Source organism: Equus quagga, unplaced genomic scaffold (genome assembly GCF_021613505.1).
Source record: "Equus quagga isolate Etosha38 unplaced genomic scaffold, UCLA_HA_Equagga_1.0 146_RagTag, whole genome shotgun sequence".
In the NCBI taxonomy this organism is placed as follows: domain Eukaryota; kingdom Metazoa; phylum Chordata; class Mammalia; order Perissodactyla; family Equidae; genus Equus; species Equus quagga.
This window is the reverse complement of record NW_025796728.1, coordinates 2,369,881-2,396,127: the sequence shown is the minus strand read 5'-3', so window position 1 is coordinate 2,396,127 and position 26,247 is coordinate 2,369,881. Positions and strand designations below refer to the sequence as shown.

The 26,247-nt window shown below is 38.5% G+C and overlaps 1 protein-coding gene and 1 long non-coding RNA gene across 3 annotated transcripts in view; one reads left to right on the top strand and one right to left on the bottom strand.

The window, feature by feature from the left end:
* Positions 1 to 23,554, top strand: part of LOC124232980 (uncharacterized) — a 39,571-nt gene extending 16,017 nt beyond the window's left edge. Inside the window, exons 2-3 of the long non-coding RNA XR_006886948.1 lie at positions 10,543 to 10,647; positions 23,422 to 23,554. This is a non-coding gene — a long non-coding RNA (uncharacterized LOC124232980). The remainder of the gene's footprint in view (positions 1 to 10,542; positions 10,648 to 23,421) is intronic.
* The window catches only part of LOC124232978 (leucine-rich repeat-containing protein 66-like), a 30,123-nt gene extending 3,912 nt beyond the window's left edge, over positions 1 to 26,211 (bottom strand). Inside the window, exons 1-4 of one of the 2 annotated variants that reach the window (XM_046649959.1) lie at positions 25,884 to 26,211; positions 22,634 to 23,134; positions 6,849 to 7,018; positions 44 to 233 (exon numbers count right to left, since the gene is read on the bottom strand). In XM_046649959.1, coding sequence (XP_046505915.1) covers positions 44 to 233; positions 6,849 to 7,018; positions 22,634 to 23,129 — 856 coding nt within the window. In that variant the 5' untranslated portion in view covers positions 23,130 to 23,134; positions 25,884 to 26,211. Of the gene's footprint in view, positions 1 to 43; positions 234 to 6,848; positions 7,019 to 22,633; positions 23,135 to 23,401; positions 23,463 to 25,883 lie in introns of those variants that run through there. The other variant, XM_046649957.1, reaches the window with a different exon arrangement.
* Positions 26,212 to 26,247: the final 36 nt, after the last annotated feature.

Genomic DNA, 26,247 nt, shown 5'->3' with positions numbered 1-26,247 from the left:
TTAAATGGAACCATTTCAGAGAGAAGAGGCACCACTGACTGACCTATAGACTGGTTGCAAATTTCATTCCACTTTTTCCTCCAGGATTCAGAAATGAAATTTTGGAAGACTGCCACATTATAGTCACACTCCCACTGGTTATCAGCCAAGTCAACCTCCAGATGGGGAAATTCTAGAGCAATGATCATCATCGGAAGGATGGTGGTCAGAGCATTGTTGCTGAGGTCCACAACCTGTTTGAGAAGAAACAAATTTAGGACAGTCTGTGAATAAGGACATTTAGAGACAAAATAAATGGGTTACAGATATTGCTTACACCTCAGTGGATGCAATATGAAGTTGGCATGCATTTGAGTGTCGGAGAATATTGGGTTTAAATCTCTGCTCTGCCCCTAATAACTCTGTGAGCCTCAGCAAACTGTTTATTTTCTCTGAGCCTGCCTCCCAGGGTTTTTGTAAGAATTAAATATATGTGAAAGCTTTAAGAGTGGTGCCTATCTTACATACCCAATCATTTCCCCTTCCTTCTCTCCTATGAGTTATAATTTGTACTGTGAGATAAAACCTAGGCTCCCTGTTGTTATCAAGGTCTAGATTAAATACCAGCGCTGGAATGTCTAGAAACTCTGTGATCTTGGAATTGACAGAAGATACTGGATGATGAGGACAAAGAACACCAAAGAACTGTGGTTGACCAGAAGTAGGAAAGGGAAATCTTTGCATCAAGTATTATCTCAAGGGTAGCAGTACATTTATCTCCCTCCATGTCTACTCAGTATATACAACATGACTAATTTTTCTAGTCTAATCAGAAATGAAGGGGAAACCAGGGAACAAAAAGGATTCAGTGGCTCTGGAAACGCAGAGCAGGACCTGTTGAAGGTGGGTATAGCAGTTGCCTGACACGACAGGGAAAGCATAGTTAGGTGTAGCTCCAGTTACCTTTTGCAGAGCACTGCTGTGGACCAGGCATTCTACTGGGTATCTTACATACGTTATGGCTAATCCTCCCGACAATGTCCTCATTTTCCCATTTACAGGAGGAAACTGGGCTGGGTCTCACAGTATATCCCACACAGCCCCTATGACTAGGGCCTGGGACAGAGCAGGTGCTCAGTAAATAATGGAGAAAGGAATGAATTAATGAAATTGCAGAGTTGAGATCTGACCAGGCTTCACAGCTGTGTGCCCTCCACTCCGGAATATACCCTCCGGAGCCTGGGCTCCCGCTGCACTGGAGCGAGGAGCTGGGGGGAAGAGGCTGGAGCAGGAGGCACCAGGGTCAGGTAATGGGGTTTGGAGAGGGGCAGGTGGTTAGTAGAAGAAGAGAAAATCATAAAACAGAGCACACAAACCTTCTTGGGGGAAAAAAAGGAAAAGAGAGCCATGGATGAAAACCAAAAGGCCGTATGTTATCAAGGCCAGGTGTTTTAGAAACATCTGTGAGAAAGCAGCATTGACATCTTAGATTACATAAATTCCTAAGAAGAGCTGATTCAAACAAGCAATCAAACAGCACCGTAACCCAGACCATTACATGTAGCGGCAGAATTCTCCCTGAATTTAGGTCGGGAGAGTGACCTTTCCAGTGTTGAGTAACCAAGCAGTCTCGACTCTTCTGATTCTAGTACCAATTCCGACATGTAGACTTTGTCCCCACACATTAGGCAATTCCTAGACACCGGCTGAGTGTCCTACAATTCAACCCGCTTCTGGCGCTATCTCCCTGGAAATAGCGTTACATCTCACAAATTAAGGGCTCAGTCCCACAAAACTGCCCCTTTACCCCGATACTTTAGATGCCAATCACAAGTTCAGGTTATCACCTCTGCTTCTGACCTACCGACTATAGATCCGAGGTCCCAACGATATCCTCCTTGGGTTCAAGCAATTTGCTAGAGTGGTTCACAGAACTCAGAGAAAGATTTTACTCACTAGATTAGCAGTTTATTATAAAAAAGATATAACTCAGGAACAGCTGGGTGGGTGAGATGCACAAGGCAAGATACAGGGAAAGGGTGTGGAGCTTCCATGCCCTCTCTGAGCCTGCCACTTTCCCCACATTTCCACGTGTTCACCAACCTGGAAGGTCTCCAACCCATTCTTTTGGGTTTTTATGGAGGCTTCATTACATAGGCAAGATTGATTACTTCATTAGCCATTGGTGGTTGACTCAACTTCCAGCGCCTTTCCCCTCCCTGGAGGTCAGGGGGGCGGGACAGAAAGGCTTTCTAATCCAGGGCTAGCCCCGCTGGCAATCAGCCCCCCTACTTAAGTGCTTTTCCAAAGTCACTTTCTTAACATAACAAAAGACACTTTTATGGCTCTCATCATTTGGGAAATGTCAAGGGTTTTAGGAGCTCTGTGCCTGAAAAGGTGACAGAGACCAAATATATATTTCTTATTGTAAATCACAATATCACAACTCCCAAAGGAAAGGTGCCAAAAATAGGAACTAGGTGACTGGGATTGGGAAGGAAAAAACCTTTGCTTTGGCCTGGTTTGGCCTAGGATCAATAGCTTTCTTATTTACCCTTCCTCAACAAGAAAGTAAAATATTGTAACGTTTTTCAGGTAGTTGAAACCTGCAGAGAGTTAGCCATTGGTGATTAAGCAGCTAGGAACTAAAGGTTTTTTCCTTTTTGCAATTACTGATTATGGCCTTTAGCTGTTTACCTGCCCATTGTTAACTGTGCTGCTTAGGAAATATGCTCTCTGACTCCCACTAGGCTCCTATAGATAACATCTCCCTGGAGCCTGGGTCACCATGGTAATGGGTGTGTGAGCTGTGCTTCAGGAATTAGAACCCCTTTGTCCACTCCAGGCCAGCTGAGACTGATGAGGATTACTTTGGGCTGGTTACTTTTAAAAACTGAAGACAGGAGGGAAACTGAAAAGTAGAATTTGCTTGCCCTTTGTTAAGAGACATTTACATTTGTAAAGAAAATCTCCATCTGTGAGGGTGTCTCCCTCTCTGCACCAGGAGGAAGGGGGGATGACCTTATCTCTAGAAACTCTTAATGGGGAGGCAAGGACTGAAATCTGCATAATAATCTTGCTCTTGTTTGCTGTACTTGTCTGGTAACCTCATGTAACTGACTCCCCCCCCCCCAACATCCTCCTTTGTCTTTAGCTGAAGATGATATTTAAGGTGGTGGCTTTAACCATTTACTTAATCCGATCTGATTCTTATCTAAAGTTATAGGACCACCCAATAACCAGACCCCACCTGCACTGATACCATTTTAATGACTTTTTTCTTTAACATATTCTTTCCTTTGTCTTGTAAGGAGATAACTCACATACCTATGCCTTAAATTAGCCCGACCCTCAACCCATGTTTTTGCAGCTCTTCCTGCCCATGGGTCCTGTCCCCATGCTACTCCATGCTATTCTCTGAATAAAAGAGCACTACTGCCAGGCCTTGAGAGTCCAAGAAATCTTTCTTTCAACTCCTCGACTCACTGAGCCAGCACTAGAGACCACTAACTCATCAACTGGGCCCAAGCAGATGTTGGATTGGGGACCTTTTGATGTCAAGAGGCTAAAAATTCTACCCTCTGATCATGCTAATACTGCCATTTTGTGAACACGCATCCTATGAAGAGGCATGAAGTCTGACTATGCTTGTGCAGATCATCAATTACCTCACCTCTCCTCACCTCCAATAACTTCTCTCCACATTTCAGACCATCTTGCCCCCATCCCATTAATATCTCTTGAGTCCCTATTTTTGGAGAAGCAGATTTGAGACTCATGCTCTTGCTTCCACACATGGCTATGGAGTATTAAAGTGTGGCTAGTCCAAATGGGATGTGTGGTAAGTGTAAAATACACACCAGGTTTGAAGGCTTAGTAGGAAAAAGTGAAGGTAAACTATCTCAGTAATAATTTTTATATTAATTACATGTGTACAAGATGATATTTGGGTATTTTGGGTTAAAAATATATTACTGAGTGAAATTCACCTGCTTAATTTTACTTTCTGAATCTACTTACTAGAATATCTAAAATAGCATATGTGGCTCACATCATGTTTTTATTGAAAGATACCAGCCTACATAAAGAATGGAGTTCAGGGGGTCAACTTGGTGGTGTAGTGGTTAAGTTTGTGTGGTCCGCTTTGGTGGCCCAGGGTTTGTGGGTTCGGATTGTAGGGGAGGGAGACATTTCCTCTACCCTCTCTGGGTTCATCTGGCCAGAGAATGAATTAAATTCACACGAGACAGAATAGCAGGAGAAAATTAAACAAAGCTTTATAACATGTATACATGGGAGAGGCTCAGGCAAGCTGAGCAACTTGCCAAAATGGCTGAAGCCCTCACCTTAAATATCATATCCAGCTAAAGACAAAGGAGGATATTGGGGGTGGGGGGAATCAGTTACAGGAGGTTACCAGAAACAGGAATAAGATTATTATGCAGATTTAAGTCCTTGCCTTTGGTATTGATTAAGAGTTTCTAGAGATAAAGTCATCCCCCTCTTCTTCCTGGTACAGAGAGGGAGGGACGTTTACAGATGGATATTTCCTTTACAATGTAAATGTCTCTTAACAAAAGGCAAGCAAGTTCCACTCCTCAGAGCCTCCTTCCCTGTCCCAGTTTATCAAAAGCAACCAGCCCCAAATAATCCTCATGCCAAAGAGACATATCTTGGCATGGCCAAGACCAGACCCCCACAGGATCTTGGGTATGGACCTACACACCGCTCAACTCATCATCATGTTGTGATGGTGTCCCACATACAAAATAGAGGAAGATTGGCACAGATGTTAGCTCAGGGCCAATCTTTATCACCAAAAAACCCCCAAAATAAACAAAAGAATGGAGTTCAATTTCATTTTTCTGCATGTATTTCTCCAGTTTTCCCAGCACCATTTGTTGAAGAGACTATCCTTTCCCCCTTGGGTGCTCTTGGCTCTCTTGTAGAATATTAATTGACTATAAATGCTAGGATTTAATTCTGGGCTCTCTATTCTGTTCCAGTGGTCTACATGTCTATTTTTGTACCAGTACCATACTGTTTTTACTACTGTGGCTTGTGGTATAATTTGAACTTGGGAAGTGTGATACCTCCAGCTTTATTCTTTTTTCTCAGTATTGCTTTGGCTATTCGGGGTCTTTTGTGGTTCTACACAAATTTTAGGATTGTTTCCTCTATTTCTGTGAATAATGTTTTTGGTATTTTGATGGAGGCTGCTTTGAATCTGTGGATGAGACAGCATTGGGTAATAGGGTCATTTTAATAATATTTATTCTTCCGATCCATGAACACAGAATGTCTTTTATTTGTTTGTGTCTGCTTTGATTTCTTTCAGCAAAGTCTTATTGTTTTTCATTGTACAGATCTTTCACTTCCTTGGTTAAATTTATTCCTAAGTACTTTATTGTCTTTTATGCTACTGTGAATTGGATAGTTTTCTTTCTTTCTTTTTCTGATGTTTCATCGTTGGTGTAAAGGAATGCCAGTGATTTCTGTAAGTTGATTTTGTAACTTGTCACTTTACTGAAATCACTGATTCATTTCAACTGTTTTTTGATTGACTCTGGGATTTTCTGTATATAAGATCAGCACATTATGCTAAGCGAGATAAGTCAGACAGAGAAAGATAAGTACTGTATGATATCACTTATATGTGGAATCTTAAAAAAAAAAAAAGTCAAACCTATAAAATGACAGAGAGTAAAATGGTGGTTCCCAGGGGATGGGGGTTGGGAGGATGAGACTGATAGTGTTTAAGGGTGCAAACTTGTAATAAGTAGTAAGCCATAAGATCTAATAAGCCACAGAGATCTAAAGCACATGAATATAGTCAATAATACTGTACTATAATGATGTTATGTGATATTGTTTCAATGGCAATCATATTACAATATATAAATGTATCAAAGTAATGCTGTACACCTTAAATTTACAAATTGTAATGTGTCCAATTGATTAAATGAAAAAATAAATTAATTTAGTTCACCAAGCCAAAAAAAAAAAAAAGAATCGGGGTGTGTGATGGAGGTTAGGGGGAGGGGACTAAATCTTCTCCTCAGCTGTCTCTAGGTGCCACACTGGAGGCCACCTGGGTGTTTCTGAGGGAGCCCTGAGGGGAGATTTTACAGTATCCCCTCAAAGAGGAGGTGGGTGGAGAAAATAGCTTGGAGAAGGGGCGGCAGCTGCCAAGACTGGAGCCGGGCTGTGGGGGTTCCCCATCCTCACAGCTGTCAAGACTGCAGTGAGATTAACTGCAAGGTGCCTGGGAGACGGGCCCTACGGCTCCAAAGGGTGACCTGGGTGCCCCCAACATGGGTCTGACATTTACAACAGTGGGTGGTATGGGGTGAGTGCTCTACAAGAATGAGCTCTTAGCGTTGTCATTTGTGTTCTGTACCCAATTGTGGTATGGAAGCAACAGGTCATTGGCCTTCAGAGGCCCATACAGTCCTGGGTTGTTGACATCTCAGCATCAACCATGTGTTCCAGATTGCGTAAGACCCCAGGAACCTCTGACTGACCTTGCGGCTCTGTGATGGGGCCTCACTAATAACTAAGATTTAATTTCTTCATAACTGGTAAGTGGAAACTTGGAGTTAGGTTTAATTTGATTGAGAAGAATAATGTGCCAATTCTTGCTGTGGAGTATTATATTCGAGTAAAATTCATGTCCATTACAGAGGCTTTTGATTTTTGAGGCAAGTGAGAGACTTCAGCGATTTTAGGGGAATCTTAAAATAGACTTCTGTTTTTTGATTAATAGCCAGTACTGCTGGGTGTGAAGAAATTCTTTCATGGAAATATTCATCTAACGTAATTGCCCATATATCTGCATATTTGAAATATTATTAAAATTATTTTATAACCTGTAATTTTCTGAGGTCCTTGAAGGCTTCTGGATGAATTCTGAATATCCTGTTGCTCTGTAAGTTGAGGTTCTCCAGTCGCAGGCAGTTATGAAAATCAGATGAACCAATTTGCAATATCTTATTGAATGACAGATCCAAACTCTGTAATGACTTCAGCTTCCACAGTCCTGTTTAAATTAAAAAGCAAACTAAAATATAAACTGATGATATTTACTGCAGCATTGTTTGTAATGGTGAAAAATTGGAGACAACCTAAGTGGTTCTCAACAGAGAAATGGTTAAACAAAGCATGGTATATTAATACTACAAAATACTATACAGTTTTAAAAGAGAATGAGGCTGATTGACATGAACTGATGGAACAGGAAGGAAAATGTTAAGTTGCAGAATAGTATTGAGTATGATTCCAATGTATTTTGAAAAACAGACCCATATGCAAACATACGCATATATTTTGAGTGAGCAGAGAAGAGGGCGTGGCAGGAGATGAACTAAGTAGGCTATCAGTAACAGTTACAATTAGGAGTAGGATGGTGGGGGGAGGTGGGGTGGGATAAAGAGGGAAATTTTGTTCTTATTTTATACACTTTTGAATTCTTTCAATGAGCATGTGCTAATTTCTTTCTTTCTTTCTTTGGTGAGGAAGATTGGCCCTGAGATAACACCTGTTGCCAATCCTCCTCTTTTTGCTTGGGGAAGATTGTCTTGAGCTAACATCTGTGCCAGTCTTCCACTGTTTTGTATGTGGGATGCCGCCACAGCATGCCTTGATGAGTGGTGTGTACGTCCGTGCCAGGGTTTCAAAACCTGCAAACCCCAGGCTACTGAAGCAAAGTGCTCTGAACTTAACCACTGTGTCACTGGGCCAGACCAAGCATATGCTAATTTTATAATGAAAGCATCAATTAAAAAAATCTAAATTTTATTGAAGGAGGTGATGAGTAAACATTTGTTTATTTGATTGAGCTATGGGTAAAACTGAATACCGTTTTGATGATTTATTTATATGGATGAGCTCTTTGAGTTTTAAAATGTTCTTATTCTATTTTATAGATATATTCTTTCTTATTGTTGATATTATAACTATTTCCTGGGCATTCTTGTATTTTTCAAAGGTAATAAGTTGTAGCTAGGTTTGTTTTCCAGCAAAATAATCTAATTGAGTTTTGGTCTCTGCCTTTGTGTTTCGCTCAGTTCCAGAGAGAAACCATTTGGCACTGAAAATAAAGATTGAGAAAGAGGTGCCAGTCATAGCAGTCTTCCAAATTTGATTTCCCATGTGAGTCTTGCAAGGAAGCTCTGCATTTTTACATTTCCTTCTGCTCTGTTCTCACATGTAGCCTGTGTCTTTGACCAACCACTACATAACAGATCAGGTTGGTTCATTTCCAGAAGGGTTTATTCCTTGCCTACTGTCTGCAAAGTATTTATCGTAAGACTGATTATGCAGAGATCATGACTTAATTGAAATGGCTGTACGTCTATGTCTCATGTTCATTTCAGTTGCACAGACTAAGCAAGAGATCTTTGGGACAACAGGTCAATTAAAACATTGTGAGCAGGCACTTGGTGCTGAGGACAAATAAGCATAGACTCCTTGTGTCTGATTGAGCAGTAAGACATACACATAAGAAAAATTACTGGTTATACAAAGCAGTTATACCCCACCATCCGACTATAAAATTAACTGTTGTTTGTCTGTCAGATTCTCCATCAGATGGTTAGTCCCTTCAGGGCAGAATTCACATCTTTGTGAACTCCTGCAATGCCCAGAGTATAAAATGCATTCAATAAGCCAGAGGTCACGGTGTTTGGCCTGTACAGATTTAAAAATTATTGAGCCAACAATAGAGATTCAATACAAAAGTTTGTATTTCCAGCTTCTCTTGAAAAATTGGAAGTTCCAGCTGGCGCAAGACGTTTGGCTGGAGCTGAATGAGGGCTGCCTGCTTTAGACAACACACGTGAAATATGATTTCTTTGTGCTCATATCTCTATCAAAAATAGGAAAACAAAGGATAGGCCAAGAAACCTGCATGTTTAAACAAGTGGGAGAGAACCAAGGCTGATATTCAGCTAGCATAAGCTAGTAAGAAATTCTTCCATATTGATTTGGGAATAGCCATTGCCGAGCCCCGTGTGCTGCCCCACTGCCTGAGGCATCTCAGTGTATCCCCCGTCCACTTCCCGCCCCCAGCAAGATTCTGTTCTATCACTACAGCCAGGAAGCATCCAACTGTGGCGTCCAGGCGAAAGGCCAATTGTTAAATACTTTGAACATAACCCCTGGAGAAAATGTATTTCTTTGTGGAGCAAAGAATATTCCTACAGGGGCTGGCTCCGTGGCCGAATGCTTAAGTTCGTGCACTCTGCTGCGGCGGCCCAGGGTTTGGATCCTGGGCGTGGACATGGCACCGCTCGTCAGGCCATGTTGAGGTGGCATCCCACATCCCACAACTAGAAGGACCTGCAACTAAGATATACAGCTATATACGGGGAGGTTGGGTAGATAAAGCAGAAAAAAAAAAAAGAAGAATATTCGTACATGTTTTAATATGTAAACATATAGGTTTGTGAGAAAAAGATGCAAGACAAGACATCAATATGAAAGAAGCCATAGGTTCCTTAACGTTTTCCTGATGTCTGCCTGGTGGCCTACATAAGAATGTGAACTTATGGTTCCTGCAATTTCTTAGTGCTTAATTGAATACATACTCTACGAGTTCAGAGGAGGGGGAGATCATGCCTAGCTTTTGAGTGAAGGGAAGAAAATAGTTTAAAACTCCTAGTTAATTGTGTACTCTTTTATGCTCTAAACATTTCACAGGCATCTCCTTTTAATCCTCACAAATCCCTGGGCGTTATTACCAGTTTGCAAATGACAAAACCTTGGTGCAGTGAAGTTAATTAAGAACTTGCCCAATGTCGTGAGGGGTAGAGCTGTGGAGCTGGGACTGAAACTTAGATCTCTTAACCATTATCCTTTATCCATGCACATTTTGTACAGAAGAAGAAGGAAAAGATGAGGAAGGAGAAGGAGGAGAAGGAGAAGGAGAAGAAGGGGAGGAAGAAGAAGGGGAGGAGGAGAAGAGGGGGAGGAGAAGAGGGGGAAGGAGGGGGAGGGTGGGGAGGAGGAGGGGGAGGAGGAGGAGAAGAATAAGAAGAAGAAATACATGAGCAACGCCGTGAAAGATTACTTGAATTTAGAAAGAGGAAAAGGAGGCTGAGGGGCAGGGCTCTAGGCATAAGAATGGTATGGACCGTAGAATACATGAAATTGCCAAATATATATTGGGAGTTATTTAGTGATTCTACTTGTCATGTAGTTAATAGGGTCCCAGAGAGGGACTTAAGATAGTGAGTTCGTTCCAGCTCTATTTGTGACTTTTGACGGGAATCAGGGAGTATCGCTTGAGGTCTCCATGCCTCGTTGTTTCTTGCAGGTGGAATTGGGATCTGTCTTTGTCTATGATCTTCAAGTATTCTGAGCTCAGTGAAGCCCAGGTGTAGTAGTTTAGATTATTGCTCGGCAAATATTCACTCTCCTGTGGGCACAGTATACTTCCTCATCCCATTGAGTTGAGTTTGGCCGTGTGACTTGCTTTGGCCAATGAAATGTTAGCAGACATGATGTGAACAAAGATTTAAAATGTGCTAATGTGGTGGGGCTTGCTCTCTTGGCTTCTTGCAGGAATGCTGTGATGCAAAGAACATGCCCTGACTAGCCTGCTGATCCAAAGACAATGAGATATATGTGGAGCAGACTTGGACCCAACACGTGGCTCTGGAGAAATAGGTACAATTCCTTGAGGAATAAAAACTAACTGTATAAGAGTAAGGTTGGAGCTGCTCTTGGCTGCTGAAATATTTGTCTTATTTATAGAATCAAAGCCCTTGAGTGAGAACTGGCACATGAGTGCTACCAGCCTCAGATGACTGTGTGTGGATTATGCTGGACTAAATTTTGTAAATGCGGACATACTGTCTTGTGATACTGAGATGAAGATGAGACAGAAGCTGTTGATGGGCTAGCATCAAATATAGCTTACCAATTCTGGTCTGTGGAAAACCCAGGACATGATATCCAGCTGGTCCTGACTGAGTGGGTCTGGGGTGCTCTGAGGACAAGGTTTCAGGAGAAGAGCTCCTGATAAAGTAGTCTGATCTGGATGAATTCCAGAGATCAACTGCAGATGACATTCTGATCCCCACACAACAAAATAAATTCCAGCTGGATTAAAAGTATAGTCTGCTTGAAAAATTTTCTCAGACAATATTGCTGTCCGTGGGGTGTGAAGCACATGTAAATAAGAACATGGTGGAGTTGAACTTGAGGGGAAGCTGTTTTTGAGAATAAAAGCAAAGGAAGAAATTATAAAGAAAAATATTAATAAATTTGACTGCAAAAAATTAAATTGAATGTAGGTCAAGAATATCATAAAAGGAACACAGATAAGGATGACAGTAGATTTCTTACTGGAAACAATGCAAATTGAAGACAATGGAGCAAAATTTAAAAAAATACTAAAACAATTTTGCCAAACTAGAACTCTTTACTGAGTGACAAAATATTTTTAAAATAAAGGCAAATAAAGAATTTTCAGATATACAAGATCTGAAAGAATTCATCACCAGCAAACCCACACTAGAAGAAATGTTAAAGGATGTCTTTCAACTAGAAGAAAAACGAAATCAGATGGAAGTCTGGATCTCCACAAAAGAACAAAGAGCTCTAGAAATGGTAATTATGTGGGTTAATATAAATATTTTTTTCTCATCTAGATCTCTTTAAAAGGTAACAAACTCTTTAAAGCAAAAATAGTATAAAAATGTACTGTGGGATTTATAACATATGTAGGAGTAAAATGTATGACAGTACTAGTACAAAGCCTAGGAGAGGAGACTAATGTGCTAAGTTTCTTGTGTTATAGGCAAGCAGTCTAATACTACATAAAAATAATCCGTGAGGGGCTGGCCCCATGGCCAAGTGGTTAAGTTCGCATGCTCCACTTTGGTGGTTTGGGGTTCGCTGGTTCAGATCCTAGGCATGGACCTACACACCGCTCATCAAGCCATGCTGTGGCGGCATCCCACATAGAAGAAGTAGAATGACCTACAGCTAGGATACACAACTGCGTACTGGGGCTTTGGGGAGGAACAAAACAAAACAAAAAGGAGGAAGATTAGCAACAGATGTTAGCTCAGGGCCAATCTACCTCACCCCACTCCAAAAAATAAGAAAATAAAAAGATGAATAGGATACATGTAAACAGATGGAAAAAACAGCCTTTTCAACAAATGGTGCTGGAACAATTGGATATCCATATACAACAAAAAAAGGGCGGGGGGGGGGGAACTTGGATCCATACCTCACATTACATCCTCACAAAAATTAACTCAGAATGAATCATAGATGTAAATGCAATACCTAAAACTATGATACTTCTAGAAGAAAACATAAAATATTTGTGACCTTGAGTTAGGCAAAAAAAATTTGAGATATGACACCAAAACACAACCCATCAAAGAACAAATGGACAAATTTAACTCCATCAAAATTGAAAACTTCTGCTCTTCAAAAGACACTATTAACAGAATAAAAAGACAAGCCACAGACTGGGAGAAAAATTTTTGCCAAGGATGTATCTTGCATCCAGGATACATTTTTTAAAACTCTCAAAACTCAATAAGAAAGCAAACAATCCAATTTTTTTTTTCTTTTGAGGAAGATCAGCCCTGAGCTGACATCTGCTGCCAATCCTCCTCTTTTTGCTGAGGAAGACTGGCCCTGAGCTAACATCTGTGCCCATCTTCCTCTACTTTCTGTGTGGGACACCTACCACAGCATGGCTTTTGCCAAGCGATGCCATGTCCTCATCTGGGATCCGAACCAGCGAACCCCAGGCTGCCCAAAGCAAAACGTGTGCACTTAACTGCTGAGCCACCGGGCCAGCCTGAGACCATATTTTTAAAAGAGTTCAAGACACGTAAAATATGTTCTTGGGCCAGGATGGCATTAAATTAGAAATCAATAACAGAAAGATCTCTGGGAAACCCTAGTTATTGGAAACTAATAACACTTCTAAATAACCCACAGAGAAGAAATCCAAAGGGAAATAAAGTATTTAACTACTCTTTTTTATTTTTTTATTTACTTTTGTTGTGAAAGACACAAACTACCACTACACTCACTCAAGAAGAAATAGATAATCTGAATACTCCTATATTATTAAAGAAAAAACTACACTTGTAGTTAAATACTTTCCCACAAAGAAAACTCCAGGTTCTGATGGCTCCACTGAAGAACTATACCAAACGTTTATGGAAGATATAAAACCAATTCTAAACAAATTTTTTCAGAAAATTGAAGAGGAAGTATTTCTCAACTCCTTTTATGAGATCCGCATTGCTGTGAGAGCAAAACTAGACACTGACATTACAAGGAAGAAAACTACAATCCAATATCCCTCATGAACACAGACGCAAAAATTCTTAAAATTTTAGCAAACTGAATCCAACAATATGTAAAAAAAAAAAATATAATACGTCATGACTTAGTGGAATTCAGCCCAGGAAGGCCAGTTTGATTTAACATTAGAAAATTTATATAATTCTCCATATTAACAGACTAAAAGTCATCTTGATTGATCCAGAAAAAACATTTGACAAAATCTAACATCTGTTCCTGATAAAAACTCTCAGCAAACTAGGAATAGAAAGAATTTCTTCATCCCAAAACAGAGCGTCCATAAAAAACCTATAGCCAACATCATACTTAACAGTGAAAGACTGAATGTTTTCCCCCATATATCAGGAAGAAGACAGGGGTATACACTGTAACTGCTTCCATTCAGCATTGTAGTGGAGGTTCTAGTCAGTACAATAGGCAAGAAAAAAAGCCATCCTGAATGCAAAGAAGTACACCGTCTTTATTTACAGATGTCCTGATTGTCTTTGTAGAAAATCCTGTGGAATCTACCAAAAAAAAAAAAGAAAAAAAGAAAAAAAGACAGAAAAACAACAAGAACTGAAAAGTGAGTTTGGTAAGGTTGCAAGATAAAAGATAAATATATAGAAGGCAACTGTATTTCTACATACTAGGAATAAATAATCTGAAATTGAAATTTTAAAAATAATTTCATTTGAAACAGCATAAGAAATCTGAAATACATAGGGATAAATCTGACTAAATATGTGCAAGACATGTCTAGTGAAAACTACAGGACATTGTTGAAACTGGAGACCTCAATAAAAGGAGAGATGTACTATGTTCATGTATCAGAAGACCAACTATTGTTAAAATGTCAGTTTTCCCCAAATTGATCTATAGATTCAACACAGACCCAATAGAAATTCCAGCAGGATTTTCAGTAGAAATTGACAAGCTGACTCTAAAATTCATATGTAAATGAAAACAACCTAGTATAGTCAAAATAACTTTGAAAAAGAAGAAGGTTGGAGGACTTACATTGTCTGACTTTATTACAAAGCTACAGAAATCAAGATACTGTTGTATTGGTGTCAAACTAGACAAAGAGATCATTGGAAGAGAATAGGTTCAGAAATAGTCCCACTCATATTGATCTTTGACACGAGTGAAAAGCAATTCAGCGGAGAAAGAATCTTTTCAACAAATGGTCCTGGGACAATTGCATATCTTTAAAACTTCTATATGTTACTCACAACACACACAAAAATGAAGTCAATGGATAATAAACCTAAATGTAAAACCTAAGTTTAAAACTAAATGTATTTAGATCATAAACCTAAAATGTAAAATGTAAAAAAAGTAAAGTTATAAAACTTCCAGAAGAAATTAGAGGAGAAAAATCTTGGTGATTTTCAGTTAGGCAAAGACTTTTTAGATATGACAATAAAACATGATCTGTACACTAACAAATTGGTGAATTGCACTTCATAAAAATTAAAAACTTCTGCTCTTTGAAAGATGTCATTAAGGTAAGGAATACCAAAGCCACAGATTGGGAGAAAATATCTGCAAATCACATATCGGTTAAAGGACTTGTATGCAGGATATATAAAGAAGTCTCAAAACTCAATAATTTTTTAAAAATTTAAAAATTGGCCAAAGATTTGTACATATCACCAAAGATATAGAGATGGCAAATAAGCACATAGAAAGATATTCAATATCATTAGTTATTAGGGAAATTCAAATTAAAACCACAATGATATACCACTATACATCCGTTGTATGCCTAAAATTAAAAAGATTGACCATACTTGGTGTGGGTAAGGATGTAGGACAACTGAACTTCTTCTACAGTGCTGATGGGAATTTCAAATGTTACAATGACTTTGCAAAGCATTTTGGCGATTTCTTCAAAAGTTAAACATATACTTAACATCCAACTCAGCCATTCTATTCCTACATTATTTACCCAAGAGAAATGAAAGCATATGTTGCCACAAAGACTTTGTTTCATCATTCTTTTAACGTCAATGGGAACAGTAGTGAAGATCCCTCTTTCATCTCTGTATTGGCAATTTGTGTCTTCTCTTTTCTTGGTTAGTTTGGCTGAGGAATTATCAATTTTATCTTTTCAAAGAACCAGATTTTGGGTTTGTGGAGTTTCTCTATGTTTTCCTGTTTTAAATTTCAAGGATTCTACTGTAATTTTTATTATTTCTTTTCTTCTACTTCCTTTAGGCTTCCAAGCTCATCTTCTTAAATTTCCTACGGTTGAAGCTTATGTTATTGATTTTAGATTTTTCTTCTTTCCTACTGTATTCTTTTAATGCTATAAATTTTCCTCTAACCGTTGCTTTTGCTGCATCCCACAAATTTTAATAAGTTGCATTTTCATTTTAATTTAGCTCAAAATATTTTAAAATTCCTCTTGAGACTTCTTCTTTGATACATGCGTTATTTAGTTTCCAAAGATTTGAGGAGTTTGCAGCTTTCTGTTATCGATTTCTACTTTAATTCTGTTGTAATCTGAGAACATACTTTGTATGATTTCTATTCTTTCAAGTTTGTTAAGATGTATTTTATGGCCCAGAATGTGGCCTATCTTGGTAAATGTTTCATGTAAGCTTGAGAAAAATGTGTATTCTTCTGTTGTTGGAGGGAGTATTCTATACCTGTCAATTAGATCAAGTTGATTGATAGTGCTATTCAGCTACATCCTTATTGATTACCCGCCTGCTTGATCTGTCAATTGACAGGGGGATGTTGGTGTCTCCAACTATAATAGTGGATTTGTTTATTTCTCTTTTCAGGTCTGTCAGCTTCTCCCTCACATATTTTAATGCTCTGTTGTTAGGTGCATTCACGTTTAGAATTATTATGTCTTCTTCAAAAATTGACCCTTTTATCATTATGTAGTACCCTTCCTTATCCCACATAATTTTCCTTATTCTGAAGTCTGCTTTGTCTGAAATTAATACAGCTACTACACCTTTCTCTCGGCTAGTGTTTATCTAGTGGTTTATCTTTCTCCACCCTTTTAACTAGCAGCTTTATTCGTAACAGCCAAAAAAGATAGTCTACGTGTCCATTGACAGGTAAATGCTAAGTAGAAATCCACACAATGGAATTCTACTTGGCAATAAAAAGGAATGAACTATTAATACATACAACAACATGGAAGAATCTCAAAATGATTATGCTGAATAAAAGAAGCTACACCAAAAATAAAAGGAGGTATTGTATAATTGCATTTATGTAAAATGATAGAAAATGCAAACAAATCTATAGTGACAGAAAGGAGATCAGTGGTTACTTGGGCAGGGGCGTGGGGATGGGTGGGAAAGACAGATTACAAAGGGGGATGAGGAAACTTTTGGGGGTAATGGATAGTTCATAATCTTGCCAATGGTGATGGTCTCATGGGTCAGTGTGGTTCAGAGAGTCAGAGGACAGATCAGAGTGTGCTCAGAACATGGAGGAGCAGGGGACTCCAACATTGTACACACCTATAGAAGTATGAACAGCGGTAACAAGATTGTTGATGAAAATTCTGAACTTCATAGAAACTCTGAACATTTGCAGAAAGAGAATGAAAATCACCTTCAGTTTACCCATTGTACTTGAAATCAAGGAAATGACCATTATGTCAAAGACTGGGATGGGAAACAGAATTAGAGACTCAGGATGATCCAAAGGCTAACGGGATACTAACCTTTTTTGAGCACCTGTTACATACCAGGAACTGTGAGAGATGTTTTGCATATATCATCACTCTGTGCGTTCCAGTTTTACAAACACTATCTCTAATCCTCACATCAACCCTGAATATATCATGATCTCTAGTTAAACATAAGGACCAGGAGGCTTTTATAGGTTAAGTGACTTCCTTGAGGTCAATAAACAAGTGAATAGAGTAACATAAAAATCCTAAGAGTATAGAAGGAGAAGTATAAGAGTAAATAAGAGGACTGGGACCAGAACATGCCCAAGCATGGGGGAGGTTTTGAATGCACAGAGTTACAAGGGTATCCTATTATTCAACTCCCTTCATAATATCAAGCTAAGACCCTCAAGAACAAGGTAGACTTCTTCTGCAGATGGGAAGTAAGACTGTTACGTTCAGTTACTCTGCCCACATGAAGATTTTCCCTCTACCGCCAGTTTTAGAGAGTTGATTTTATTAAGAGAACTGGTGGAGTGCTACGAGACTTTGTTTGTTTAGGGTCTCTCAGGATAAGTTGGGAAATTTGAGTAAACTCTTCCATGAGACTTGGCTGCATTTCTCAATGGGGGAAAATGTGTTCTAAAAATTTTGCATGGTAAATCAATGTTGAGGGGGTACTCAGGTGAGTGAAAGAGGTCAGGAGGTGCATTAACAGCTGGGGTTTGGACATCAGAGGGTAGATTCCATGTCTCCAGAGAGGAGAGTTGAATGTTGGGAGGAAAATATGGAGGCATTTTTGTGGAGACGGAATTAGTTATTGAACTGCTTTCTGATGATCACATAGGCCACGGGAGGCAGGAATTTGATTAGCTTTTGCATTTAAGCGGCCAGAGGCAGTTTTATTATTTCCAAGAAATTATCTCAGTGTCTATTAGAATAAACCCACAGAGGGTATGCCCAGACATTACACGACCTTAGAAATATTCCTTTGGACTATGAACTTCTTAAATGCTCTCCTAAGTGTGATGACCTGATAACATAAGTGATATTCAAGGGTTATGGCTTTAAGTTCAAAGAGTATTAAGAATTGGTTGGGGCTGGCCTGGTGGCACAGTGGTTAAGTTTGCATGTTCCGCTTCAGTGGCCCGGGGTTTGCCCATTTGGATCCCGGGTGCAGACATGGCACTGGTTGGCAAGCCATGCTGTGGTAGGTGTCCCACACAGAAAGTAGAGGAAGATGGGCATGGATGTTAGCTCAGGGCCAGTCTTCCTCAGCAAAAAGAGGAGGATTGGCAGCAGATGTTAACTCAGGGCTAATCTTCCTCAAAAAAAAAAAAAAAGCTAACTAAAAAAAAAAGAATTGGAATAGAGTCTGGAATGGTCCTAGATAAGATATTTGATTCATAAGGTCAACCCTTAATGTTGTCAAATTTATACAGGTGAGCTAAAGACCTTGCCCTCTTAGCTTAGTGACAGACATTCACTTTGTTATTTTAGAAGCTGAATTGGCTTTGAGAACACTGGTTATTGGTATTTCCATAATCCAGTAGCAATCAGGATGAAATGTTTAATTCCCTACAAGTGAAAAGAATACATTTGTTTTTACAATATATCGATTATGTTCTCCTTACTTCACCAGTTTCAAAGGTCAGGTATTATTTCATCTTGTTTCTAACAAATTTATCTCTTGGGTTCTGGAATTTAGTGTGTTAATGTCAGGCTGTCACATCTGGTCTGTCACCCTAACTGGAATCCCAACAAAATGTTGGTCCTGAGATATTTCCAGGTACTCTGTGAGCACTCCGAAAATACTGCTTGATGAGGGTGGGATAGTCTAACTGGAGACCCATCCCATTGCTTTACATTTTTTAAAACTGATTTTTCTGTTATTAATGTTGCACTACAAAAGCATGGGAGGAAAGAGGAATGATTGTTAAGGTTAAATTCATGGCTAGCTTCTGTTTTGTAAATTGCATTGGCCGGCACCTCCTCTGGGTGTTTCCCCAATATGGAGCGCATTGGTGACGTCACAGCTGATTCTGAAGACAGGGGATCAGCTGTCTTTGGGTTAGTCAATGTGATATTTCACCCTTACCAAAAGTGGGCTTTCCTGAGTGAACGCAACTGTTTGTTGGCTCTGTAAACTGTCACCATTTTAAGACATGTGGGATGTGATTTATAAAGGCACACTTGTGCTACAAGGCCAGTTGCTTGGTGGCTGCTTTCTGAAATATCTCTAATTTATTACTATTTTAGATGAGAATAAACACCTGTATAAACAGTTAGACACAACTGATTCTCTGCTCGTGAATTATAGTGGGCTCGGAGTCTCATCTACTGTAACAGTTATTTAACATTTTAAAAGATAACTTGAGATTCAGACAAAAGCAAATTTATTTGTTTCTAACTAGACTGCTATTCTCAATTTGTGCCAAGAGAATAATAATAATGAATATTTGCAAACTACTTTACAAGCTTACGAAGTACTTTTCATATATTTTAATAGCTACCATTTATTATGCCAAATACTGTGTTAAGAAGTGAGGCTCCTGAGGTACATTTTTCCTTTAATCCTCACAACAATTCTATGAGTCAATATTACATTACCCAGATGTTACCTTTAAAGAGGCTTAGAATAAAGGAATCAAAAGAACAAAGGAAAGGTCAGAGATAGCCTGACACTCCAGGCAGCACCCTTCTCTTCCCAGCTTCCTCCCTCCAAAGTGGGATTTCAAAGTCAGAGTTACCCAGTCACAGAGTCATAAAAGGGGAAGGCATGTTAAAGGAGACTCAGCTTAGTAAAAATGGAAATGTATGATGATTACAGGAGAATAATTCAAATCACAAAATGCTATGGATAAAAGAACTCGGAGTTATATCCAATTCCATTGGACTTCCATCACCTATCTGTTTCATCCATCTCTCTATGGTTTCATTTGCTAGAATTCGAATAGAATTTCAGATACAAGATTTGCTCATTTCACTTCCTTTTTTTTTTTTTTTTCTCCTTTGCAAGTTTAACATTTCTCCTGATATTCTGGGAGGCAGAAGTTTAACTTGGAAAAGGAAAGTGGGGCTATATCTACATTTTATAGGGATATTTGGTCCTCAAATGGAATTGCAGTTGCCCTAATCTCCAATTAGCTCTGGGGAATTCATCTGTCTTAAGGAGATATGCTCAGCATTTCTCTATTTGCTCTTGTGGTGGGATAGTATTTTGACATTGAATATTTTACTTCTATTTTCCTCGTTCCCTTTTTCTCAATTCAAGCTGAAAGTAGGCTCTGTGTTGATTGTCCCGGGGGGAGGCATATTGCAAGGCAGAAAGCAGAGGAGTCTACTAGTCTTTCTGGCTTTTGTTTCCAAAGGCCTAAATCTTTAGAGGAAAGGAATTTCTAGAACTAGACACAGGGTTTTGAAGAAACAAAAAGGGGCAAGAATTTTCTCCAAACTGAAAAGACTGAAAAGAAATATTCTCTGGCTAGCAGGGGTAAGGGATACAAACACACACACACACACACACACACACACACACACAGACTTTGATGCTTTGTCAGGGTATATGATTCTAGCGCTGTGGTACTAATCTGGGAAGAGTTAGAGGAGAGTCCATGAAAGATTGATTGAAAGTACCCCTACACCCCACTCACAACTGACCCTAGTAGAATGGGTGCTCAAAAGCAGAAATGATGTTGAGTTATAGACAATAGAAGGTTAGATCTCTAGTACACTTGAATTTGTGGGTTGAGATTCACCCCTACCATACTAGTTAAAAATATGTTATATCATATGGATATGTGTAGCTATAATGATGTTCATTAAAGAATTATAGCAAACAAAATGGAAATAATCTAAATGTTGTTTAAGCCAATCATAATATATGTATATATGAAAACTATTCAACTATTTAAAACATTATTTATGAGATTGCTTAATTATATAAAGATGTTCAAAATAGTCTGTTATGAAAACATATTATGAAGTAGTGTGGAAAGTATGATCCAATTTTGGAAGAAATATATACATAGGCATAAAGAATAAACTTGGAGAATATATATATTACATGGGGGACCTTTTTCTTTTTTGCTTTTTCTCCCCAATCCCCCAAGTACATAGTTATATATTTTAGTTGTGGGTCCTTCTAGTTGTGGCATGTGGGACACCGCCTCAACATGGCCTGATGAGCGGCACCATGTCCACGCCTAGTATCTGAACCAGTGAAACCCTGGGCTGCCAAAGCAGAGCGCACGAACTTAACTGCCACGGGCCGGCCCCCTACCTGAGGGACTATAATTTTTCCTTTAGATTTTTCTTTAATTTCTAATGTTCTACAAATAACAGGTACTCCTTTTATAATAAGAACAATACCATAAAAATTATAAAATCCAATTAGTTTACACTCTACCCTGAAAATACTACACACTGCTTTTATGGAAAAGGTCAGGGAGAGAAGACTTCTCTCCTTCTCACACAATTCTGCTAATATGGTGACTGGGATAGTCATTCCTTCACCTGCCAGTCTATTATTGTCAAAATGATGCTTAAAACAAGACCAGAAGCTGGAGAAAGAGCAAAAAAATAAAAATGTGAAAGAACTGGAAAATGAGAAAAACTAAATATACATAATTTGGGATGGAGAAAAATGACAATATCCTTACACTTTCTTTTTTAGCATAGTGTCTTACATAAAGTACTTAGCAATTAGTCACCAAGACTAAAAACAAAGAAAGGAAATTGTCTAGCACTCCTGAATATAAGAAGGGCAAAGGAAGCTCTGGCTTATGAACCTGATACATTTTCTAAATAAAACATTGGTGGGGGCCAACCCCGTGGCTGAGAGGTTAAGTTCACATACTCTGCTTTGGCAGCCCAGGGTTTCACCGGTTCGGATCTTGGGCGTGGACATGGCACCACTCATTAGGCCATGCTAATGAGAAAAGGCAGAAAAAAAAAAAAAAGACTGGCAACAGTTTTTAGCTCAGGTGCCAATTTTTAAAACAAATAAATAAAAAATAAATAAATAAAACATTGGTGGATTAGTTAAGGAACTCCAACATTTAGATTATTGAATGTCAGAATGAATGAGAATTTATTATAATAGGAGGATATGTGGAAGATCCTGTTAGAAACCAGGATAAGGAATTCTGATTTTGACTTGATAAGAAGAAAGTTTACATACTAATATAAAATATTAGCATAGTATTTCTAGTCTACATTTGGAGGACAACTAGATAAGTAGATGCAAAATGTATTCTAAGAAAACAGAAACCATAAATACATTAACATTTAATATGAATTGTGTTACATATTAAAAGTATCTGAATTAGTTATTTCTTAGTGCTTTTCTATACTTAGTAACAAATATATGATAAAAGTGGGTAATTTAAAATCATGCATTATTATTTAGCACTTAAATACGTCCTAGAGTCTATCGACAAATCCATGTAACATTAATGTAAGTGATAGTAATGGGAGATTAAATTGCATTGACTATAAATTCCACATATTATAACTTCAAATTCCATTAAGAAACTCCTTTTATTATATTGCCCTCATCAAATTGTTTTACTTTCAGCTGTTTTCTTGAAACTGAAAACAAACATGGAATGCTTACTGACATTAAACATTAACTCTCCACATGCTCATTGTTTCTTGGTCTAGTCCATCTTTTAAAATCGTACTTACCCTTGGGAATGTCACTGAGTTTATTTCTTTGAAGAATTAGCAACTTTAGAAATGGAAGCCCATTTCTGAAGCCGCCTCTGTGCCGTTTCACCCATGAGGACTTAAGACTGGGTAGATCCAATGAGATGGAGCAGATGGCATTGTTGCTCAGGTTTAATGTTTCCAAAGCATGGACAGGAGCAAGAGGGCTTAAGGTTATTTTTGATATGAGGTTGTTACTGAGGTCCAGATGTTTTATATTCCATTCTTCTTTTTTTGTGTGAGACTGTAAGAGAGCCCTAAAGAAACTGGAACTTGCATCCACTGTAGCTGCTGTCTGTGATATGTCCACAGGTATCTCATGCTTTTGAGTAAAAGAACAGTTTGTCAGAAGATATCCATTCCACTGGCATTTAGAATTGAATAAAATATTACTTTTTCTTGATGAGTTTGTCATTGTTTGAGTAACATAAAGACCTACAACTATGGTAATGATTCGGAAACACGGGTTTTTCATAATGCCTGGAGAAAGGAAAATGAATTGACTTATTCAAAATAACATGTAAAAACAACAGCAAATAAGCAGAAAATTTAATTTTCAATTTAAGATTTAGGAAAGTTATCTTGCCTTGATTGCCAATTTAAGTAAATGTTTTATTTCTTAGAATTTAGGACATCAAAATGTAGCTACCAAAATGGTATAGCTACAGTATAAAATTACATCTATATCGTATTTTAAAGGAAGAACTCGTCTCATTTTTCAGAAAATACATATTCACTTGGCCTCACCTCTGTGTCTGCTTTTCCAGGATCATTCGCCCAGCAGTCTGCTTTGGAGTGAGGCAAACCTACCAAGATTAGATTAAAGACTTCTCTGCTTCCTTGTTGGTCATGAGTACTGAGCAAAGTCTATTCTGCTTATCTACAACACCCTAATCAGCCATGTGATTCATTACGTGAACGACAAGCCATCCAGTTACACTAAACTGTGGAACTGTATGGGTGAAAAGTTCAACTCACAAGAGACTTAATTCTTTTAAAAGACTAGAAGAACTACAAGCTTTGTCTTTGTGACTTTTCAAATCCTTTTGAAATCATTTAGATATATACAACATAAAAGGGGTTATAAAAAGGATGCTCTGCCTCAGAACCATGAAGATGTAAAAAGATATAGAGACATCAAGTATCTTTTTCAGAAAGATTCTTGAGAAACAATTCAGTTTCAAAACAAATATCTACAAATCACAATGGCTAAATGTATACAAAAAAACTTTAATTAAACTAAATTCCATTAAAAAAACCAGTGTGTGTACATTATTCAGTAGATAGATTTACAACAAATCATCCCTCCATTCTGTTCTAATGGCACCAGTCTAGTTCTCATCTGAAATCCTAGTTAACCTGGCTTAACTATTTTTCCTGCCACTGCCTCCTGATTTTCCTTTTTCTTGATTCATCCTACAAGATTCCAAAGGGTTGTTTCCCCACAGTACTGTTTTCCTCATGTCATTCCCTCATTCAAAATCCTCTAAGGGCTCCTTAGTGCCTGTAGTCCACATCCCTCAGGTTGGCATTCAAGGCTTTGAAAGCTAACCTCATGAACTTGTCTGATAAGTACATGTGGAGCAACCACAAGATGTGGCTTGTGCACAGCAGTACCTATGCACATCTCATGCTAAAATTAGCTCTTAGCTCATTCCCAATTCCAAGCTCAATGCCTTTTCCTCTCCTCAGTCCAAATCCTACATATCCTTCCAGACCCATCTCAAATCCTATGGCTCGAAGACCCTTTTTCCTGCTTTAGCCTCTATTTTGTCTTTATGTTTTCAGAAATCTTTCAGGAGATATTTATTGAGTGAGTGAATGAATGCACATTAGTAACATTCAGTTTGACAGAATATCAATACTATCCTGTGTTGCTATTGCTTTATGTCTGTTTTACACTCCCCAAAAGATAAGCTTCAGAAGGGCCATGTTTTCCATGCAAGACAAATTTATATATATATACTTTGTCCCCATGTTTTATATTTTTAATAGTCTGCAGTCTGTCACAGGGCTATGCTCTGTTTGGACGAATGAATGCACAGAGTGAATGAAACTTACCATGTAACTTTTTAAACTCAGGTTTCATACAAGGTCAATTCTCCCATATTTTGAAGGGCATCTAAATTCAGGTACACGTGCCTGTGAACTGCAAAGGTGCCCTTGCAGCATGGAGGAGTGATTTATTTTTGTAGTGTGCCTCTTATGCAATACCAGACATTGAATTAATTTGTACAGTCAGACAGATATTTGTTTCTATACAGTCATGTGTTGCATAATGAGGTCTTGGTTAATGACAGACCACACATATGATGGTGATCCCATAAGATTAGTACCGTAGAGCCTAGGTGTGTTATGGGCCATACTATCCAGGTTTGTTTAAATATACCATATGATGTCCGCACAATGACAAAATGACCTAACAATGCATTTCTCAGAATGCATCCCCATCGTTAAGTGATGCATGGATTGTATTCAAAGCTGCAATCATTAAATATACAATTGTATACCAAGCTAATGTAACAATATCAGCAATGTCGTAGCCCTATGACAAATTGCAGACTATTAAAAATATAAAACATGGGGGGAAAATATATATCACATGGAAAACATGGCCTTTACCCTCTGGTAGTTTACAATCTTTTGGGGAGTTTAAAACAGACACAGATTGATTCAGATACCATTCACAGGTACATTACTTTGCAGTATTGAAGAGAAACATGGTTGAAAAATACTTAAGAGGACATAAGTTAAAGATTTTCACTGACCTGGTTCTTTCTAAGTTAAAGAGATTTATACATTAACTAATAGATTTGAGTTCAAAACAGCTAGATAAGTATAATCTTACATTTTAAAGTGAAAAGTAGTAATTTGTAGAGAAAAATTATACATACCACATACAAACTTATATGTATTAGGTAAGAAACCCTCAAGAACTCCAGAAACATTTTCTGAGGAAACTGGAAACAATTAGGTAACATGCAAATCTTTAAATGGACATATTCAAGCTGAAGTATGAGGAAGCTCTTAGAAATATTGGGAGTGAGCATACGTGTCAGAGAATAAGAGAGCTAGGGAGAAGGCAGTAGAAAAAGCAGAAAGGAAATAAAGAGTCCATTCTTATATAAAAGAAAGAGAAGTTAAAACAACTAGAAGAAAAAAAGCAGAAGAGGCTCTTTTTGATCAGATGTGGAAAGAACACAACAGTCACACTGTTTCTGAGGCATACCTTCCGATCCTTAGATAGTTTTCAAATGGGTCTCTATCTGGATCAAGCCAGGTGGGCATTTGAGAGCTGAGCTTTTGAGGCTCCACCCATGTGCCCATGGAGCATGTGCTGTGGTAAACCTTCAACCCTTTCCTCTCCGGGCTCTGGCCTCTTGCCTCAGTGACAGCCCTGGGACAAGGGGGGAAGAGCCACTGGAGAGAGGCCTCCTGCAGTGCACAGAGAGGAGGACCATCCAGACCCCGACTGCACCACTTCTGACTTTGAACTCCAGCATTCCAGAGAGATCACTTAAATACTGTATCCCAGTCTCAGGCTATATTTAAATTCATCATGTTTCTATGATTAAGTAGTAACCTGCTAATAT